Source organism: Abrus precatorius, unplaced genomic scaffold (assembly GCF_003935025.1).
Source record: "Abrus precatorius isolate BTA unplaced genomic scaffold, Abrus_2018 Scaffold6, whole genome shotgun sequence".
NCBI classification, from domain to species: Eukaryota; Viridiplantae; Streptophyta; class Magnoliopsida; order Fabales; family Fabaceae; genus Abrus; species Abrus precatorius.
The window spans coordinates 3,809,554-3,830,702 of NW_020874406.1; the positions used below are offsets into that span (position 1 = coordinate 3,809,554).

General features: G+C 31.4%; 2 protein-coding genes across 2 annotated transcripts; one reads left to right on the forward strand and one right to left on the reverse strand.

Annotated features, from left to right (window-relative positions):
* Nucleotides 1-14,247: 14,247 nt before the first annotated feature.
* On the forward strand, nucleotides 14,248-17,594 carry LOC113870034 (lysine-specific demethylase JMJ706-like). Its single transcript, XM_027506630.1, has 9 exons — nucleotides 14,248-14,482; nucleotides 15,067-15,223; nucleotides 15,309-15,528; nucleotides 15,761-15,814; nucleotides 15,891-15,970; nucleotides 16,060-16,337; nucleotides 16,446-16,841; nucleotides 17,039-17,148; nucleotides 17,373-17,594. Exons 1-9 carry the CDS (start codon nucleotides 14,248-14,250, stop codon nucleotides 17,592-17,594), a joined length of 1,752 nt encoding a protein of 583 aa, XP_027362431.1.
* Nucleotides 17,595-18,960: 1,366 nt separating this feature from the next.
* On the reverse strand, nucleotides 18,961-21,149 carry LOC113869045 (pentatricopeptide repeat-containing protein At3g02650, mitochondrial). Its single transcript, XM_027505161.1, has one exon. It carries the CDS (start codon nucleotides 21,008-21,010, stop codon nucleotides 19,361-19,363), a length of 1,650 nt encoding a protein of 549 aa, XP_027360962.1. The 5' UTR covers nucleotides 21,011-21,149; the 3' UTR covers nucleotides 18,961-19,360.

Here is a 21,149-nt window from a genome sequence, read left to right on the forward strand (position 1 = left end):
GATTATCTGATGAAGGTGCAGCTGAGATGGCAACATTTAGGGATCATATTACAAATTAAATGCGGGCACAATATAACAACTAATTAGTATTAGTTTATACATATACAGTTGCAAATAGTTATATATACGTTGGAGGATTTATCCTTAATATACATAATCACTTGTTTTATTGTATTGGTGTAATTTACCTTTTTTTTTGTGATATTACCTATTCATATATTTATATATTTTTTTAAATTATTTTAATATTAAAATTAATCATTATTTTTTAGTTTAATATTAATTTATTTTGTGTGAGTAAGATATAATAACTAGTTAGTATTAATTTATACATATACAATTACAATAGTTATACATACGTTACATTATTTATTTATAATATACATATTTACATGTTTTATTATATCAATGTTATTTACTTTTTTTATGTGATATTATTTATTCATAATATTTATATTTTTTATTAAAAATTATTTTATTATTAAAGTTAATCATTATTTTTTAGTTTAATATTAATTTATTTTATAATTTCATAATTTATGAAACTCTTGGTATTACAAGTATTATTTTAATTTAATATTAAATTTTGATATTTTAATAATTTTTCAATTCAATATTTTTTAAATATAAAATATATATTTAATTAAATAAAAATACTAAAATTAAAAATTATATATATATATATATTTAATTTAAAATACTAAATAAAAAAGTAAATAAAACCAAACATATTTTATTTTTTTAGTTTTTAAAACTTATTTTTTTAAAATAAATTATCAAACAAGTTTTTTTATTTTTTCTTCTTAAAAACAGTTTTGAGAACTAAATTACCAAACAAAATTTATTTTCATTCTATTCTTAAGAACAGTTTTATAAAATTATTTTCAAATGTAATTTTTAAAAACTAAAAAATAAAACTCAATCAAACAGGCCCTTAGTTTTCTCTCATATCTTTGATTTTTTTTTTCTCTTTCTCTTGACCATTTAATATACATTTTTATTTTCTTTTTAATTTAGATAAGACACAACTTTTTATTATTTTTTATTCCTTTATTCCTGATAATCACTGTATCACTTTTTTTTTTTAACCGTTTCATTCACATATCTTAAAATTTATACTATATTTTTTCTTTATTAATCAAGATATTTATCTATTTAAAATTTAAATTTAAAATACTAACTTCTTATAAATATAAAATTTAAAATTTTATTTTATTTTTTATTATTATTTTTAAAATTTTATTTAAACGAGACTAAGATAAAATTAGGTATTTATAGGTCACATTATATTTGAATATCGAAACATAAATTATCATTGACAATTTTGCATAACTTGTTCACTAGCAAAAAAATATAGCATTCGAAATCAAATTATATACACTTGGTTTTTAATTTATTTCATTTTGCTAAAAGTATGTCACATCAGAAACTTTATTAATTTGGATGGTGATAATCAGAAATTTTTTAAAGTTTATTATAAATATTACAACAAAAAATCTTTTGATGTATAAATTTATATAAAAAAAATTAATGAATGTCATTATGTGAAAAAATTTATGAATGAACATGATCACCTTGACTTTATGATAAATGAAATTACTAAACAATATAGAAGTAATGAATTTGACATCTTAACTCTTTTTTTTTATATAAAAAATATATATATTATTAGAGAGTTCAAGAGGAACTTAAAATTCATATATATAGAAAAAAGACTAATACATACTCAGAAAAATAAAAAGTAAAAAATACTTATACAAAGCTAAGATGGATATAATTTTGTAAGTTCAAATATCAATCAGTTAACAAAATAGTTTCTCCCTTACTAACAAGTGATAGTCATTTCCAAGACCTCAGAATAATAGAATCTAAGACTTCTCTCTCAGCTAAAACACTATTGAAAAACACAATTTTATTTTTATGTAACCACAAAGACCACATTGTACTTACCCAAACAATTAATAAACATATCCATTCTCTTTTACTACAACCAACATCAACCCAAGAAAGCAAGTATGTTGATAAATCTGAAAGTAAAATCAGTGAGAATCCAAGTCATCGCGTAGTAAAGTACCAGATTTAAGATGAAACTGAGCACGTTAAAAATAAATAAGTTGAAAAATCTTCCAAACCATCAGAAGCAACAAGTTATATCATCAATTTGAACACCACCATCAATCAGAAAATCTTTACAAGGAAGTGCATTCAACAACAATTGCCAAAAAAATACCAGACACTTAAGAGGGACCTTCCTTCTCCATAACATTTGCAAGGCGTTCGTCATACATTGATCTACACTATTAGGACTACCAAAAAGTTTAAATAGCCATGAATATGCAGATTGTACTGAATAACAACTTGAAGAATCTACTCCATTTATCTTCTTGTAGTACCTTAATAGAAACTACATCCACAAGTTCCAACAAAAGATTAAAGCTTGAGATCTCATGTTGAAAGAGTCATCTTTGCCAACTAACATCTCAAACCCACCTAGTGTCATCATAAAAACTATTCTCCAATACACAAGATTCAACATTCTCGCCACCGCAAATAATCGCAGATATGCCTCACACAATCGCACTCTGCCTACCCACTTATCTTTTAAAAAAAAGTGTGCAAATCTGCACCCACACTCCTATCTAACTTCTCATCCAGCCATGAATTTTCTTGGTGAATAACCTCCAGCAAATCAAGCCACGACAAAGAATATCTGTTGTGGACTGATGGATGCTGAATAGAAGAAGCTAATATGTCATACCTAGCTTTTAACACCCGCACCCATAATGAATAGAACAATTAACACCTCGCCACAACCATTTACCAAGAAGCGCCTAGTTAAACCACTGCACATTCTTAATGCCCAAGCCATCATTCTTTCACGGTCTACAAATCGTTTCCTATTTCACCCAGGAAATTTTGGATCCATCCTTAACACCCTTTCATAAAAAAAATTCTGTTAGATAGTGACAATTTCTTTTATCAATGACTTCGACACCTTAAAAAAGGATAATGAATGCAATGGCATAGAATTAAGAACGACATTAATTAAAGTCCCCCTGCCTCCAATCGATAAACACCTATGCTTCCATGACGCGAACCTCTTTTTAAGAGTCTCTAACACACCCTTCCATGCACTAGGCTTCCTCGGGCTAACACTTAACTATAACTCGAGATACATTAATGAAAAACTACCAATATTACAATGTAAGGAACTCTGCAACCAATTTTTCAAAGTCATCGCTAATGTTAATCTCTAATACATAACTTTTATGAAAGTTAATTTTCATACCTAACATTAACTCAAAGCTACGCAATACTGCTTTCAAAGTTCACAAGTTCTGAACCGAAGCCTCTCCCATAATCAATGTGTCATTTGCAAACTACAGCAAAGAAATATCCAATCCCCCTACCCCAATCTTCACATAAGAGAACAACCCACAAGCCACTGCCTTCCGCATAAAAACTCCTAACCCTTCTGCTGCTGATGAAGCGTGTTTTTGTGTTTAAAAGATTTTTCGCAAATCCTCATCAAAATTTAAACAATTTAATGTAGTACTAGGGTTACCCTATATTGTCTCCTGTGAACATTAGCTATTAATCTTCATTAAACATGTTGAAGGCATTAATTGAACAAGCAATTAAAATTGAGGGTTTTGTGGTTTCAAATAAAAAATAAAGACTAACAAACAAACGAGTTTAATTAATTCAAATAGTAGAAAGAAGCAATCCTTAGTTCATCCACAAAGATTCTATCCTCATTCCACTCAAAATTTAACATTCATCCTCTCTCCAATGAATTAGGTTAATTTAACAAGCAAAAATCAACCTTATGGTCCCAACGAAATTACGCAATTTGTTAGACTCTAATCTCTCATCCCAAAGTTACGAAACCTTAAAATTAAATTTAGGATTAAGCAATCCCTAATTTAGAATCTCCTTAAATGAATTAGGGTTAATTAAGCAATACCCCCCTCATTCACCATTAATTCAATTCAAGAGACAAGGAAGAAGTAATTCATAAGAAGAAAGGAATTATATTATCATTAAATTCAAGGAACTCAAGAATCTATGTGAACTTACTAAGGATTACACAAAATTTAGCCCTCCATGAAAATGGGGGTCAAAAATGCAGTTGGGAAATGCAGAAAATTCATTAACATTAATGTAAAAGCAAGAGAAATGAGAAACCAAACCCTAGGTTGGACCTTGGCTGTCACCCAAGGTTGCCCTAAGCTCTGGAAAATGTCCTAAATTTAGTAAAGAAGAGAAAAGGTATGAAAAGTGTAAGAACTCCTCACCCTAATTTGGTAAAAATCTATTTATACTAAAGCTGGCGCCCTCCAAAGTAGTTACTCTCATTCTTTCATAGTAAACACGCGCAGCATCAGTTGGGTTTTGCCTCTCTAGAGTGATTGCTATGAATATTCATAGTAATCACGCGCAGCACTGGGACATTTTGGACTCTCTAGAGTTGTCAGTATGAATTTTGATAGTAACTACGCGCAACACCTTCAATTCTACATGCTCTGGAGTGACTACTATGAATATTCATAGTAACCACGCGCAAGTTTAGTGGATTCTGGGTTGCTGTAGTTGTCACTTTAAGCTTTGAAAGTGATCACTTTGGTCCCTTTGCTGGAAATGGCTTGTTGTAGTTGTCACTATCAATTTTGAAAGTAGTTACTTTCACCTCAAATTCCTCAAAATCCAACAATTCTTCAAAATAAGCTTGGGGATTCCTGCCACATTATTCAAATGATCAAAACATGTAAATAAACTATATAAATCAATGTAAATTAACTAAAAACTAAGAAACCTATATTATTTAGCCTAATTGGAATATTCATCTTATTTACACTATCTAAGTCTATTCTTTTCTATAAAAAGTAATAAATGATGTATAAAAATTTAGTAAAATATGGATTCGTCAGCTGCCATAAGAAAAAGAAAAGGGACAAAAGGATCTCCCTGTTTTAGGCCCCGCCCAATATGATCCTCTAATGAAGGACAACCATTAATCAAAGCTGACAGACTACCCCCCCTCCACACACACAAGCTTCCATCCAACTTTTCTCTAAAAATCCAAAGATGTAACATAAACAAAATATCCCCACTTCATCGAATCATAAGCCTTCTTATAATCAAGCTTTAACACAAAACACCTCTTATTATGCCTCCGTATATAATCAACTGTCTCATTAGCCACAAGCACACTATCTAACATGTTCCTTCTCGTGTTAAAGGCTAATTTTTGTTCTGAAATTATTGAATCCAGAACCCCTTTCAACCTATTTTTCAAAAGCTTGGAAACAATCTTATAAAGGTAATCTAGTAATGAGATAGGCCAAAAATTAGATATCTATTCTGGGCAAGACACTTTTGGCACAAGTACTATAAAGTAGGATAACAAAGACCTAGGTAGTTTCTCATTTCTAAAAAATTTAGTAAGCATACCTATCACTTCTTCTTTGATCACTCCCCAAAACCTCTTAAGGAACACAAAATTAAAATCATTAGGTCCCAGACTTTTATCTCCTTCACACTCAAAAATCATTCTTCCTACTTCCTCCTCTAAAAAAGCATTAACATGCCCCTCATTTTGTAGAACAGAGACTCTCAATAAATCATTAATATCAATAGTAGGTCAAAGTTAACATCTACTACTAAAATGATCTGCAAAATAAGACACCACACCTGCTTTAATCTCATCAACCTCTTCGACACATCTCTCCCCAATTTGAAGCACATGTATATTATTTCGTCACCTCCTCCCATTAACACATAAATGAAAGAACTTTGTAGTTAAATCACCCTCCTTCCCCCATCGCACCCGAGCTTTTTAGACTATGAGACTCTCCCTATTCTTCCTAACCTTCCAAATATCATCCACCAATATTTGTTGACGCTCCTTCTCCACATCGAAAAGTTTCATCATAAAATTTTTATCATCAATCAAGCTCAACTCAATTGTCAAATCAAAAATCACCTTATAAATATTTTCAAACACCTCAATATTTTATTTTTTCAATGCAATCTTAACATTTCTCAACCTCTGGCTAGCTCTCTGGACAGCCCATGGAAGGGTAATATCTCCTTTCCACGCTTCCTTTACCACCTCCACAACTCCCTTATAAGTCAGCCAACAATTGTTAAATCAAAACGGCTTCAAACTCCAGTTAACCAATTTGTGCTTTAGAATAATGGGACAATGATCAAACACATCTCTACTCAAAACTTAAATAAATTCATGTCTTCAATAATCAAGCTAGGAACCAAAAACAATGACTCTATCTAGGCTGCTCATCATAGAAGCATTCCCTTTTGTCCATGTAAATTTCTTACCCACAAGTAGAAGATCCACAAGTTCCATTTTCTGAATGAAAGAATTATAGCCATCCATTTCAAAGATACCATGGTCTGTCTAACAACTCTTCCTCTCTTTCACCTGTCTCATAGAATTGAAGTCACCCAATATACACCACATAAATTTGCCAAAACTCCTTCTTGTCATGAGCTAATCATCCCATAACTTTCTTTTCTCACTTAGTCTACACAATGCATTGACATTCACCACAACACATAGGTTTTCAGTAGCCAAGCAAACATCCAAGAATCAGTACCAGAAAAGGAGAAAAGTATTTTACCTTTGGAAGTATCCCAAAGTGAAAGCATAACCCCGCTTCTGACAACAGAGGGCAAGGCAATCTAATCAAAATCCACAGAACCCCACAGATGCACACATAAGTTACAATTACATGTCTCAAGTTTTGTTTCCTGAATTGCTAAAAACTCCAGACCTTCAAAGCGAACAATCTCACGCACCTTCTTTCGCTTCACCTCGCTTCCTAGCCCTCGACAATTAAATGAGTCAATCTTCATTTAGAATCAAAGCAAACCTCATGTTCTTTCATAATCGTTCTGTCGCGTACCTCCATCTCAATCAATTTCTCTCGAACCTGCTCATTGTTCCCATGTACGACTATACCAACCTTCTTGCCAATGTCTAGTAACCTCGACGCCACTACCTCATCATCATAATCTGTAGTAGCCATTTGCTCCCCCACCTCCACTGAAGGATCGGAAGGATGTGAGTTGTAGGAGCCCTCAGAAGCATTAGCTGAGATTTCATCAGCTAGCGATACATGTCTTCTGTAACGCTCCAAATTTTGGTAATATTAATTATTGTTTATTATATAAATCTAAATGCATATATATGTGTGTGTTGATTTACTTGATAATGAGGGTTATGTGTATTAAGTATATAGATGTGTGTATTGCGTGTATGCATGACTGGATAGGGCTAAAATGGGCTAACTGCCTAAGTGCAGGGCGTGATACTGAGTTGTTCTTGCTGCAGCGAGAGAACTTTCGCTGTAGCGAGAGCACCCTGGGAGAAAGGACTGAAATTGTCACCTTCTCGCTGTAGCGAGAAAGCAACAGTTTAGGGTGCAATTCTGGGTGCAGTCTTGTTGTAGCGAAAGGGTCTCGCTATAGCGAGATTCTACAAAAACTAGAGTGCAGTTTTCTCTAGTTTTTTCAGGGTTCGGGGAGAGTTATTTCTCCCTCTCCCTTCGAAATTCCTTTGATCCTCTCGTTCCCAAAGCCCTATTCCACCGATTAATTGCCTCTAAAACCGTTTGGGAGCTTGATTGAAGGTTGAATCCGTGTGGGGAACGCTTGGAGGTAAGTTTTAATGGTTAGGGTTTTAATTTTTCATCCCCTTTCTCTGTTTTCGTGGTTCTCCTGGGTTCTCATGGAGTTTCTCCATGTGTTTATAACGAAATCCGTGAGGGGAGCACTTCTTGGTGAATTTAGCGCATGGGACATCAATTCAAGGTAAGGGGGCTCTATCCTACTCTTTTATGCAATGAATTGTTGTTATTTTGCTTAATATTGTGTTGTGGCTGAGTTAGGGGTAGGAAATTGTTGAGAAATGTAATGTGGGCCATGTGCCGTGATATGTGAACATTATGTGTGTTGACCTGAACTTGATGGATGAGGATTGTATGTAAATGTTGTATGATAAATGAATATTGGCTATGTGTCATGTGATGTGAAATGAATATGGGCCTAGTGCCGTGTATTTGAATGCAATGTGGGCCGTGTGCCGTGTGTAAGCATGATCATTGCATGCGTGAATGGAATATATGTGTGAATAAGCGTATTAGCGCCGTTGTGATGTGCTGTGAATGGTTCAGCGATACATTGGGGGTGTGGAAGATGAGGACGATAAGGACGATAGGAATACCTTGGGGAGGAGAGAGTGGTGGTGACACGGACTACAGAAAGGGTGCACCACAAGCCACACACTCTCTTCCTGACTAGACCTCTGACCACTATCCTTGTTGAGCGACTCGTGACTGCCCACGTGGTATCCGTGAGATGGAAGTAACCGGTGACTATTCATGGTGTAAATCTGTGATCACAGTACTATAGTGAGTGTGGCTGGTATGCATATGCATAGATTTGTGTTTTAAACTTATGGATGTGAATTGCTTCCTGTGATTGTGTTTGTTGAATGTATTAGGGAGGTTCTGGAGGTGAGACTCTATGTTGAATGTGTGTTTTGAGTAGTGTAGAGTACTCACCCTTACATTCATTTTTCAGGTAATCAAGACGATCAGCACCGGACTCAGTGAAGGGATGGATGGACTACTATAGGATTTAGTTTTTATTTTAAAATTTGTTGTAACTAAATTAGTCTTGTAACAGTCATTTGATATTAATTTGTAACCCTTCCCTTATTTGAAGTATTTTATGAAAATTGGTTATTTGAATTTGTGAAATTCTTATTAAATTAAAATTAAATTTAAGGTGTTACATCTTCTAAGTTGCAACGGTATTGAGACTTTTCTACTGTAATCCCTAAGTTTTTTTTATAGGGTTCTATAAAAACTGCGCTCTTATGTTTTTTACCTCTTTCATCACATCGACTACCTTTCACAGAGCGTGTCCTCCAAAGGGATTTACGCACATTGACCCTCTCTTTCCCAATACAAGCTTTGGATTAAAAGGGGTCGACTTACGTTGTCCCAATTGTCTCCTTACCCCTTGATTCTAGATTTTTTCAAATCAATGTGTCTAATCCAAACGGGTCTAATAAATTCAACCAATCTCTTACTATTGGGACTCTCCTCTCCACATTTTCAGAAGACTCATTCACAACATCACTGATAATTACCATCGAACCCATAGCATCCACACTACCAACCCACAAACCCTTATCCACCAAATACCTTTTTGCTGACACTAACACTTCACCCTTGATCACATAATCAAACAAACGACCCTTACCTCCAATATCACCTTACAACACACCCTCCTCTTCACTAGAATATAAAATAACTTTTTTATATGAAAAATTAAAAAATAATCATTATTATTATTATTATTATTAATAAATATATTTTTATACTAATCTTATCAAATAACTATTTTTATGTTATATAAATATTTATTTTATATGATATAAATATTTATATAATTATTTATTTATTTGAATGATATAAATATTTATATTAAAATTTTTAACTTCTTAAATTTATATTAAAAAATTATTTTTTAAAAATAAAGAATTATAGATTGAAATATATAATAATATTATTTAAATAAAAAATTCCATTAAAAAATATTAAAGCTTAATTAGTGTGCTTGGCAAATTTTGCTACGAACTTAAAGTTATTAATTAACAATACTAAAAAATTAATATAAATTATTTTAATATACTAAATGAATGTTATAAATTAATTTTTTTATGTAATTTAATTTAATTTTTAATTCTTAAATTATTCTTGAACTTGCTTAGAAAAATAAAAATATACGTATGAGAAAATATGATATAATTTTATGTGAATAAATAATGATGTTCTTTCTTAAATGATAACTGCCTTGATAAAAAAAAAAAATATGTTAAGAGAGAATCTATTTTAAATATATAAGAGATTAAGATTCATTATCTGTAAAATTTTTAAAAATTAAATTTTAAATTTTTAAATTTTTAAAATCTATTATAGCGAATTATTTTATTAACTTATTTATGAGTCATTTATCTTGTTAACTTATAGCCTTCATGATAAATGTTAGATACAATAAAATGTTGAAAAATAACAAATAATTAATGATCTGGTACTCACAACTAAATTTAAAGTTATAAAATATTTTATTTTGTTAAACCTTCTTATTAACTAACCAACATACACATAATATCGAGCTCAAACAACATGGGCTTAATCTTGTAGCATGCAAGCAAAAGATATAATAGATTTTAACAGAAATTAAAAATATATATATTAATCTATTTCAACGACATAAAAAATATAAAATAAATTTTTATTAAAAATATAAAAAATAATCATTTATGGTTTATTTGATGGATGAATATATTTTATACCAATTTTATTAAATAAATATTTTTATAACATATAAATATTTATTTTATGTGATATGAATATTTATATACATATATTTATTTGAGTAATGTAAATATTTATATTAAAATTTTTAACCTCTTAAATTTATATAGAAGATTTTGAAAATAAAAATTATAAATTAAAATATAATAATATTACTCAAATAAAAGAAATATTTCAAAATTCAAAAAATAAGACATTAAAATTGAATTAAGTTTGTGTAACAGATTTTTCTACAAACTTGAAGTTATTTAATTAATAGTATTAAAAATCGATGTAAATAATTTTAATATATTAAATGAAAGTTATAAATCAATTTTTAATTCTTATATTATAAACTAAACAAAATTATAAATACACCTATTTATAATTCATAATTATATTTAACATGTTTAACATTTTCATGTTTATTAAATATTTAACTTTTTATTTATTGAGTATTAATTTTTAAAATATATAATTATATATTAATAAAAGACCTAATTTACACTATTAATTTTATACATATAAAATTTGGTAAAAAATGAGTCGGTCAGAGTAACAATCTATGTGTTCTCTCCTTGATATGGTATCCTTCAGTTGAATGCCATTGTTTTATGTGTTAGAATTGTATTTCTTTTCTTTTTAATTTTAAAAAAAGACTACATATATTTTTAAGGTTTTTTAAGAAAAAAGGTTTTATTAACGAGTGTTTCTCTGATACTAGGTAAATTTTTATTTTTATTTTTGTTTTATGCCGTAACATATGCTCTTAAATTGTCTTTAAGAAAAAATAAAAATAAAAAATAAACAAAAGACTTCGGGTTTTGTTTAGACATATTTATACGTGAGAGTAAAATAATTACAATAATACACTAACCTGATTATTTATTATTTTTTTTCCTTTCATTATTATTTTACTTTAATATTTCCAGCACTTATTCTTATTAAAAGATTATAAATCTGCTTCTTCTATGTTCTGTCAACGCGTTTACAGCATGAAACTGAAAATGACCAATAACTAAATTCTTGTCCCTAATAAAAAATAAAGTCTTTTTTCTCGTATTTACTACTATTACTATAATAAATAATGAATATAATTTTAATAAAAAATGTAAAACTAAAAATAAATAATAATAATAATAATAATAATAAATTCATGATTATTAAATATTTATGTATATAAAAAAGGATAAAGCATAAATTATATATATATATATATATATGATAAGTTATTCTTTTAAATAAAGTTTTAAAGACTTTTATTCAATTTAAGTCTTCTTCTAAGTTCTCTTAACGCTTAGGGTATCAAACTATCTCCTTTTATTTAATAGAATTACATTAAATTTTTGTTCTATTAGAATATTATTAAATATAAAGTGAAAATAGACCAATAACTAAATTTTTATCCTTAATAAAAAATAATTTTTTTCTCATATTTATTATTATTATCATAATAAATAATAAATATAATTTTAATAAAAAAAGAAATAATAAATAATAAAAAATTCATGATTATTAAAAATTTATATATATATATATAATAAGTTATTCTTTTAAATAAAGTTTTAATGACTAGCTCAGATTAAGTCATTCAAGATATTTTTAAAAACACAAAAATAAAAGAAAATATATAATAGACTTCTTAATTTTTGTAGCATGCAAGCAAAAGGTACAACAAATTTGAACAGAAACTTTTTTAAGAAATTATATTAATCTAATTCAAAAATATAAAAAATATAAGATAATTTTTTATTAAAATATATAAAAAATTAATATTTTTATGATTTATTTTATCGATGAATATATTTTGATACTAATTTCTTAGATAACTATTTTTATGTCATATAAATATCTATTTTATATTATATAAATATTTATATATGTGTGCATTTATTTGAATGATGTAAATATTTATATTAAAATTTTTAAGCTCTTAAAATTATATAGAAAATATTTTTAAAAATAAAAATTATAGATTAAAATATATAGTAGAATAAAGAAGTTTCTCATTCAAAGAAATAAGACATTAAAACTTGATCAATGTGCATGACATATATTTTTTTAATTTAATTAATAGTATTAAAAAATTAATATAAATAATTTTAATATACTAAATGAATTTTATAAATCACCTTTTCTATGTAATTTAATTCAACTTTCAATTCTTATATTATAAACTAAATAAATAATATTTACTGAGTATAGACTCTTAAAATAAATAATCATATGTTAATAAGAGAATCAATTTTTACTGTTAATTTTATTAGTATAAAAAATTGTAAAAAAAATGAATTGAGTGTGACAACTTATATGTCCTTTTATTGATATTATTTTGTTAGATAATTGTATTTCTTTCTATTTTCAATTAAAAAAATGTCAAATATACATTTTGAGATTTTTTTTAAGAAAAAATTTTATTAAAAAAATGTTTCGATGGTATTAGGTAAAAAATTAACTTTTTTTTATTAAAAAAAAAGTAACAAAAATGATGGTTAGAATATTTTGTCAATTTTTAATGTGTTTTTTTGTTTTATGTCATGAAGATGCTCTTAGATTGTCGTTAAAAAAAAGAGTAAATTAAAAGACTTTGGGTTTTGTTTAGAATAGGTATAAAATTATCTCTTTTAAAATGTTATATAATATATATGGCATTGCTAGAATATAAATTTTGGATACAATGAGATACACAGTAGGAAAAGAAATAATAAGGAACAAGATTACATGGCAGTTACAAGTGGAGTTGGAAGTTACATAACATTGTCAACCGTTAACTCGTTCCTTCTTACCAACAAATTAATGTTCGTAAAGTACACATGACATTCGATTCTTCGATCCCACTTCAGCATTTCTCAAGTTTCGTTAATCCTTTCCGGTTTAGCACAAGCAAAACAGTACGTTGAACAAGAGATTTAAGAAGAAAAAGAGCCTCGTGCATGCACTGTGATATATGAACTGCGTACTAATTTCTGTTGAATATCTTTCTGGATATTAAAAGGATATTGGGTTTGAAAAAATGATGACAATAATGGCACCCATTCTCTCAATTAGTTGATATGCTTTATATGGCGGTGGTAATTTATTTTAGAAGATATGGTTGTTTTTCTTCTCATCTTCATTCTTGTGTTTTAAAGATAGTTAAAAGTTGATGCAATTACTTTTTTGCATTAAAAGTCTAGTATTGCATTAGAAATCTAGAAATTGTTCATTCTTATGAACGATTTATATTTTGTATAATTGACAAACCAAGCATCAAACAGTATCATTGACAGATTTATGTTGATATTAAAGCTGTCCTCTCCAAGATGATTTTGGTTTTCAAGTGCAATGTTTGGTTTCCAACAAATCTCTAACTTTCCTATTAAGGGAAAGGTGTTTGAACCGTAACTTAAATGAGTATTAACCTGCTGCGGTTGTGGCCATTTTGAAACGACTGAAATTTTAGTTTATTCCACTGTTATACTGAAATTATTTGGAAAATAATCCAGGATGAAAGTAAAATGTCTCAGGATATTACAGTAATGGTGAAGTTATTGCAAATTGATCAAGGGTAGTCTTGTTTCACTATATGGAGCTAATTTCCAAAAATCCTCCTATGCACATATATGATATCTTTCGGCCATCTGAATCATAGAAAATATGAACTACAATGATGTTTTTCATAATGTCCATACTCATCTATTTAATTTCTCCAATTTTGTTATGTCAGATTCATTGTTGTAATCTGGTAAATTTCTATATTAATTAATGCCTAATTTGGCTGATAATTATTGAATATATTTTAGGTTCGTGGAAAATTGGTGTCTGTGCAGAAGCAGTAGATGCTAGTAATGCTTGATATATAAACGGATCACATAAAATGGGTGCTCCCAAAGTTGCCAGATGTGGAAGAAGAAGGAGAACAATGGCTGGTAAAAGTTCAATTAATCAACCAGGAGCCGGCCATAGCTCACATAAACCAAGCAATTTTGATTTAGATGATCTAGAATGGACCAACAGGATTCCAGAGTGTCCAGAATACCACCCATCAGAGCATGAGTTTGAGCATCCTTTTGTTTATCTGCAGAAGATTGTTCATGAGGCTTCTAAATATGGTATGAGACAACAGCATAAGGATATTTTTCTTTTAATTATTTTAATTGCATATAGTTCTTCGCTGTGTTTATGAGGTAGGGGCTTCATCTGTCGTTCAGAAGTTTAAACAAAGAATTCCCCTTGTATGAGAAATTGATGTAAAATATTAGTATGGTTTGCAAATAAGTTTGGCATTTTTGCATTATCTTGGACATGCTATAATGAATTGATTATTCAGATGCTGATAAGTATAATCACTTCTATTTTACAAATTCATATGGCAGGATTTTTAAAGTGTAACTAGGAGGGGGTAAATGAGGGAAATAAGAAGGTAAAATAATTGCATCTCACATGCATGTGAGTTTTTTTCTAAATTTTAAGGCATACTAGGGATTCTATTTAGTTTCCCTTTAATTCTTCTTGTACTTTCCTTTGGTCTCCTCTCTCACATGTTAAAAGTTAAAACTCAAATTAAAAGGATTTAAACAAGAATAGTTTAAATAAAATAATTTATTTAAACTACAGTAGCACAAGTACTTTCAGCACTTTTTTGTCTTTCTTTTTTTGTACACTTTATGCTTATTGTATCATCCTCATATTTCAGGTATATGCAAAATTATTGCTCCAATTGCTGCCTCCAATCCTGCTTCTTTTGTCTTAACGAAAGAGAGAATGGATTTCATGTTTGAAACAAACGTACAGCCTCTTCGACTTTCTAAATGGAATGAAAAGGATATAATGACCTTTTCTATGAGAGGCAGGTAAAACAATATCATGCCTTCTAGCTTTTATGCTACTTAATTTATGTAAAATAAATTAATTGTTGGTAGTCATTGTTTCTACCAGAAAATATACATATCATGAATTTGAGGCTGTAGCAAAGGAGGCCTTTTTCAGAAAATTTTGCGGTTCCAGAAGTCTTCCTTCTTCATATGTGGAAAAGGAGTTCTGGTGTGAGATGGCACGTGGAGAGAAGGGAACAGTTGAGTATGGAGTCAATATTGAGGGTAGTGCCTTTTCATGTGATCCTGATGACAGGCTTGGAACAAGCAAATGGAATTTGAAGGTTATTTTTCAGATTTTTTGCTGACTCCGTTTCATTTTTATTGTTCTCTTAACATCTGTGCTCTTGCTGCTTATATTAAATTTTAGACTTTTGTGCATTGCTTCTCAAATTATTTATTATTGAGCTGGCTATTAGAATTTATAAATTGATTGTTAGTACATGTAACATTCTTTGATACATGTATTTATTGTGCATTTAATATATTGATTTTATTTATTGCATTTGATTTCAGAACTTCTCACGGCAGCTGCAGTCTCCATTGCGTTTAGTTGATGGAGAAATTCCAGTAAGAAAATATTTTTCAAAGCCTAAACCAAATTCACAAGTTAATTTTCTTTTCTAATTCCAATGCCAAATTTTAGGGAATAACTGATCCTATGCTTTACATTGGGATGCTGTTTAGTATGTTTGCATGGCATGTGGAAGATCATTATTTGTGCAGGTATATCTAAGAACAGTCTGCTTCTACACTGTCTTACCCATTGTTTAACTTAACTCCGATCTTCAGAAATACTACTGTCTTCTTTGCAGCATAAATTATCATCACTCAGGTGCAAATAAAACTTGGTATGGTGTGCCAGGCTATGCAGCCTCTCAGTTTGAAAAGACTGTTTTACATCACGTGTATTGCAACAAGATCTTAACAAAACGTGGAGAAGATGGAGCCTTCCAATTTCTTGTACATAAAACAACCATGTTCCCTCCAAATGTCTTGTTACAACATGATGTGGCAGTATACAAGGCTGTGCAGAAGCCAGGAGAATTTGTCATCACCTTTCCTAGAGCATATCATGCTGGATTTAGTCATGGTAATTCATCACTCTCTTGGCATGTGTTTTCGTGACTTTAACTGTGGACATGCAAATTCCAGTTCTAGAGATGGACATCAATTATTTGATTCTATTTGTTGATCCCAGGTTTTAACTGTGGAGAAGCAGTAAACTTTGCCACTGGTGATTGGTTTCCACTTGGGGCTGAAGCTAGTAGGCGTTACGCACAACTTAGAATGTTGCCTTTAATTCCATATGAGGAACTTCTATGTAAGGAAGCAATGTTGGTCTACAAGTTCTCAAAACCCAAAAGTTTCAAGAACAAACCTGAAGACATGAAATCTTATCAAGCTATTGTTCTTTCTTTCTTGCATCTTATGCAATTTTATAAGTCATCCCTTTTGCAACTGAACAGTGCAAAAAAGTTGTTGAGTTCTTCAAATAAATCAGGTTCACTGACATGCAGCCTCTGCCACAGGGATTGTTATGTAGCTTACTTGCAGTGCAAGTATTGCTATTCTCATCCAATTTGTCTTTTCCATGGTTAGACATCATTATTGTATTCATTTTGAGAATTATTTCAATTGCTTCAGTGATTGATAAGTGAATTTGCTTTCCATCACTATGCAGACGAAGATTTCATGATGATTTGAACTTTATTAATTTTCATTTTGTTAGCATCATGATGATTAAGGATTTATTGACACACGGTTTTTGGCTCTGCTTATTATGTAATGCAGACATTGCAACACGGACTTGTTTATGCGGGAGAGACTATACTATTTTTACAATAAATGACATTTTCGCACTGGAAGATGCTGCCAAAAGTTTTCAACAAGAAAAAGAATACGTTGACATATTCTCTCTATCAAGTATATTCTCCTATAACAGAAATGAATGTGTCAAAGATCTCAAGGTATCTGAAAATTTGAAACTGAAACTGATAGGGGGATTTTGATGGTTTGGCATTGACAATTTTTTAGTGTTCTTGGTGAAACTAGAATAATTGCCTTTCTTTGCTTGTTTAAATGCATCTAATTTTATTTTTACTTTTGAAATTAAAACTGAAAGCAGAATAATCGTTGGCATGAAAACAACAGTGTAAGGGGAACAGCAAATTCTCCAGTGGCAGCATCTAAACGAAAAACGAGAGTAGTGGACAGCATCAAGCACAGTGTTAAGAATGGGACAAAAATGAAGAATTGGAAAAGCAATGGCCCTCCATCTGCGAAGGGTACCACAAGACCAGGACTCATTTATAACTTGAGAAAAAGCAAATCAAAATTGATCGTATGAATTCCAGCAGCATCTCCCCTCTCGGCAACATCTGACAATTGACTCTAAAAAATTAAAATAAGCTATTAACCTTCTTCATCAATTGATAGTATAGCCACTAATCAGATTGGGACAGTTTCTGCTTCTAATTCATTTGTTAAGTATACATTATTTTATAATTGTACACTGTAGTTTAGTTTCCTCAAATGTAAGTGCTCATTACATGGCTACAAATTTCTTGTCTAACTTCTATATTAAATATCAGGAAAACGTCCAAAATTCATCACTTTTATCTGATCTGAAGGTGCTGATGTTCCATTTCATTTCATCCACAGCAATCAAACTAAGGACTCAACGTGCTAGAGAACTCCACTAAGACTAATCAGTTAGAATATACGACAATTGCAATGACATAAATCATGGTTGCGATGCAGCCTAACAGATGGGGAACATGACATCACAATAAAATTAAAAGGGATAATCACAGCTAATCTAAAGTATAACAAGATCTGGCATCTTTGAACAAAGAGTATTAATATGTAACCGAGAAAATAGATTATTGTTACAAAGCTATCTATTATCCATCTGGTACTTTTTAATGCAACCAATACATGAAATGACATTCACTCCTCAAAAGTTAAAATGCTTTAATTTTTAATGGATAATGTTCACCATCAACGAGCTGCAAAGTTCTCAAGCAAAACATACAATTTCATCCTTAAATTATCTTTATGTATTAAAGAAAAAATCAAGATTCTCTAGATGCATACTTGTAAATCTGTTTCTCCATATGAAAGTCCAGTCCTACATAGCAGCAACGTATGCAAAAGATCAAATCCCCCAAATAAGCTTGGGTCCCCTATAAGCTCTGCAAATACTTCAAGTTTTACATTGAGAAGCTCATGGGTATCAGCACCCCTAACAACGGCAAATTCCTGGTCCAAATCCCTCTCAACCAGACTCCCAATGCATCCCTAACAAACTGAGCAGCTTTGTTGCAATTTGAGCTTTTCCTTTCCCTCTTTTTGTATTTAGTTCTACTTTGGAAGATTTTTTCATCCTTCCCAAACTCTATTTTCACTTCTTTCTATTATGGATGAATTAAAATCAAGACAATCAATTAAGCAACTTAGGAAAGGATAAAATGCTCAACACTATACAACATGGATTGCTACATCATACGTAAAGCAACAACTAAATGTTGTCAATGCAACATGTAGTGAGTGTACTATTATAATCACCTTCCTGGTTTAGGATCGCCAAATTAATCTAGACACCAATTAATTAAGCATCGCCAAATTAATCTAGACACCACATACTCATTGAAAGAGAATTTTGATCAACCAAATATGGCGAATATGGGAAGCTACTAAGCCTGGTGCATCCATGTAAAGCGCTATTCCTATAATGGACACAATAATCCCAATTTGTAAACACCAGATTTCTTTTTTCCTCTTCTTGGTGTGACTGTGTGTGTGAGTCTGAAGGGGAAAAGGATTCATACTGATTCTTATCCAACCCAATCCCATATCACCATGAGAAAGTAAAAATTGTTTATGACATCAAGGATATGAAACACGGCCAACTTAATTCAATATCATTAAGGGGGAAAAAAAGCCTGCAAAAGACATCAAACACATCAACAATGACTTCAAAAATTTTCTCCTCTCAATTATTTTAGTATTAAGATTGTATCCTCCTAATAAAAAGGTGTGCTAATAAGAAAAGAACTACAACTACCAGGCCTCTCACATTAATGTCTCACCACCTCAAAGAGCGAACAATGTTTAGGCCACAGCAGTAATACTTTCAGTCTCCACAACCTCCTTCTGCATCTCCTTGACAGCCCTAATTAAAGCCCTTGTAATGCCCTTGAGATGCAAACCATTCCCTTTCATTTCCTCTTGTAGCTTTTCTGCCATTTCCCAATCCAAAGCCTTCAAGCAGAGAGACTGGATCAACTTCTCGTACTCATCAACACCAGGGCGGACACCAAAATCTTTCATCTCAGTCAATAACTTCAAAGCCTTGTCAAACTGTTCCAATTTGCAATATCCACGAATGAGCGTGTGAAACATCACAGGGCTTAACTTAACATGCTTTTTTCCAGCTTCTCCCAAAATCTTCCCAGCCTCTTCCATCTCACCACCATTTGAATATCCACTAGCAAGAACAGTATAAGTGTACACATCCGGTTTCAAACCTCTACTTTCCATTAGCCTCATCATCTCCATAGCCTGTCCCATTTCCCCAACCTTTGAATAGGCCGTAACAATGAAATTGAAAACAGCATTTCCAGGCGGCGGACCATCCGAAATCATCTTCAAGACCAACTGCTTTGCTGCATCAAGATCCTTAACCCTACACAACGAGCGAATAACAGCTGAAAATGGCTTTATCGCACGCTCCCTCTTCTCCCTAGGGATATCATTCAACACCTCCAAAGCCAATTGTACAGTTTCATTTTCTCCACAGAGCTTAGCAACCAAAAAATTAACACTAGACATGGGAGGGCGTTTCCCTTCCTCCATTGCCTTCACATACACTGCATGGGCATCTTTTGCCTTCTTGCCCTTACACAACCAGCACAGCAAGTTACCAACTTTCTCACCATCAGAAAGGGTTTTTGCATCGATCATCTTTTGAGAAACAACACAAGCCCAATCGAATGCGCGTCGCCTACAAAGTGCTTCGATCGTAAAGTAATATGTGTCTGCATCTGGCACACACTGAAAGGCCTCAAATTTATCAAACACCTCAAGTGCAGCCTTTCCTTTCCCCAATCTTGAAAAGGAAATTATCAATTCATTGAGAACCCTCACATTAAGAACCCCATTCTCCTTCTCTCCGATATCCTTAACTAAGTCCCAAAGAGAGTAAATCTCTTTCTTCCTTAAACCACTACAAATTGCTAAAACAAGGGATTCCACAACTGGGGTGTTGACATTGAACGATTTCTCAGTCCATGCCCACCTGAAAAACCTAATCAGATTCTCACCCAAAACAAAAGGGGCTTCAATTGATTTGGTCACGAAATCTGGATGCAGAGTCAAACGCATGTCGTCGAGGCATGACTCTAACGACCCATCAGCACTGGTTTGGAGAAGACGCAGCACGTCCTCCAACTTGTCCAAATCAACCTCGTACGTGTCTTCTTCTTCTTGTTGTTGTTGCTGTTGTTCGTCTTCTTCTACTGCAGTGCCGTGTTCGTGAGCATCGTGTTCTATGGATTCCGCGTAGACCTCATTTTCAAGGGTGGAGTCAGTGATTTGATGGGAGAAAAATCGAGGGTTGTTGAAAAGACATGCAATTTGGGGGGAACGATGAGAACTTAATTGAGGGTTTTCGAGAAAAATAAGGTTAGAGAGAGGGAGGGTGTGTCGGTGAAATCGTGAATTAGTAGCATATGTTGCTCTTGTAAGTATGCGCCTCCACATTCTTCTTCTTCTTCTCTGCAATGCGTGCGTGTAGTGTTAAGGTGATGTTTGTGCCTCTTTCTGCTCTGTACGTGCTTCGGACCCTAACCTAAACCATGAGCTTTTCATGTAATTTAAGAAAGCTAGTTTCTCTTTTGCC

What these genes read in the sequence shown, in the direction of transcription:
- LOC113870034 (XM_027506630.1), top strand. Translation starts at nt 14,248, where the DNA reads ATGGGTGCTCCCAAAGTTGCCAGATGTGGAAGAAGAAGGAGAACAATG. An exon ending in CAAGCAAATGGAATTTGAAG is followed by an intron (nt 15,529 to 15,760) that starts GTTATTTTTCAG and finishes ATTTGATTTCAG; the next exon opens with AACTTCTCACGGCAGCTGCA. An exon ending in TCATGCTGGATTTAGTCATG is followed by an intron (nt 16,338 to 16,445) that starts GTAATTCATCAC and finishes TGTTGATCCCAG; the next exon opens with GTTTTAACTGTGGAGAAGCA.
- LOC113869045 (XM_027505161.1), bottom strand. Translation starts at nt 21,010, where the DNA reads ATGTGGAGGCGCATACTTACAAGAGCAACATATGCTACTAATTCACGA.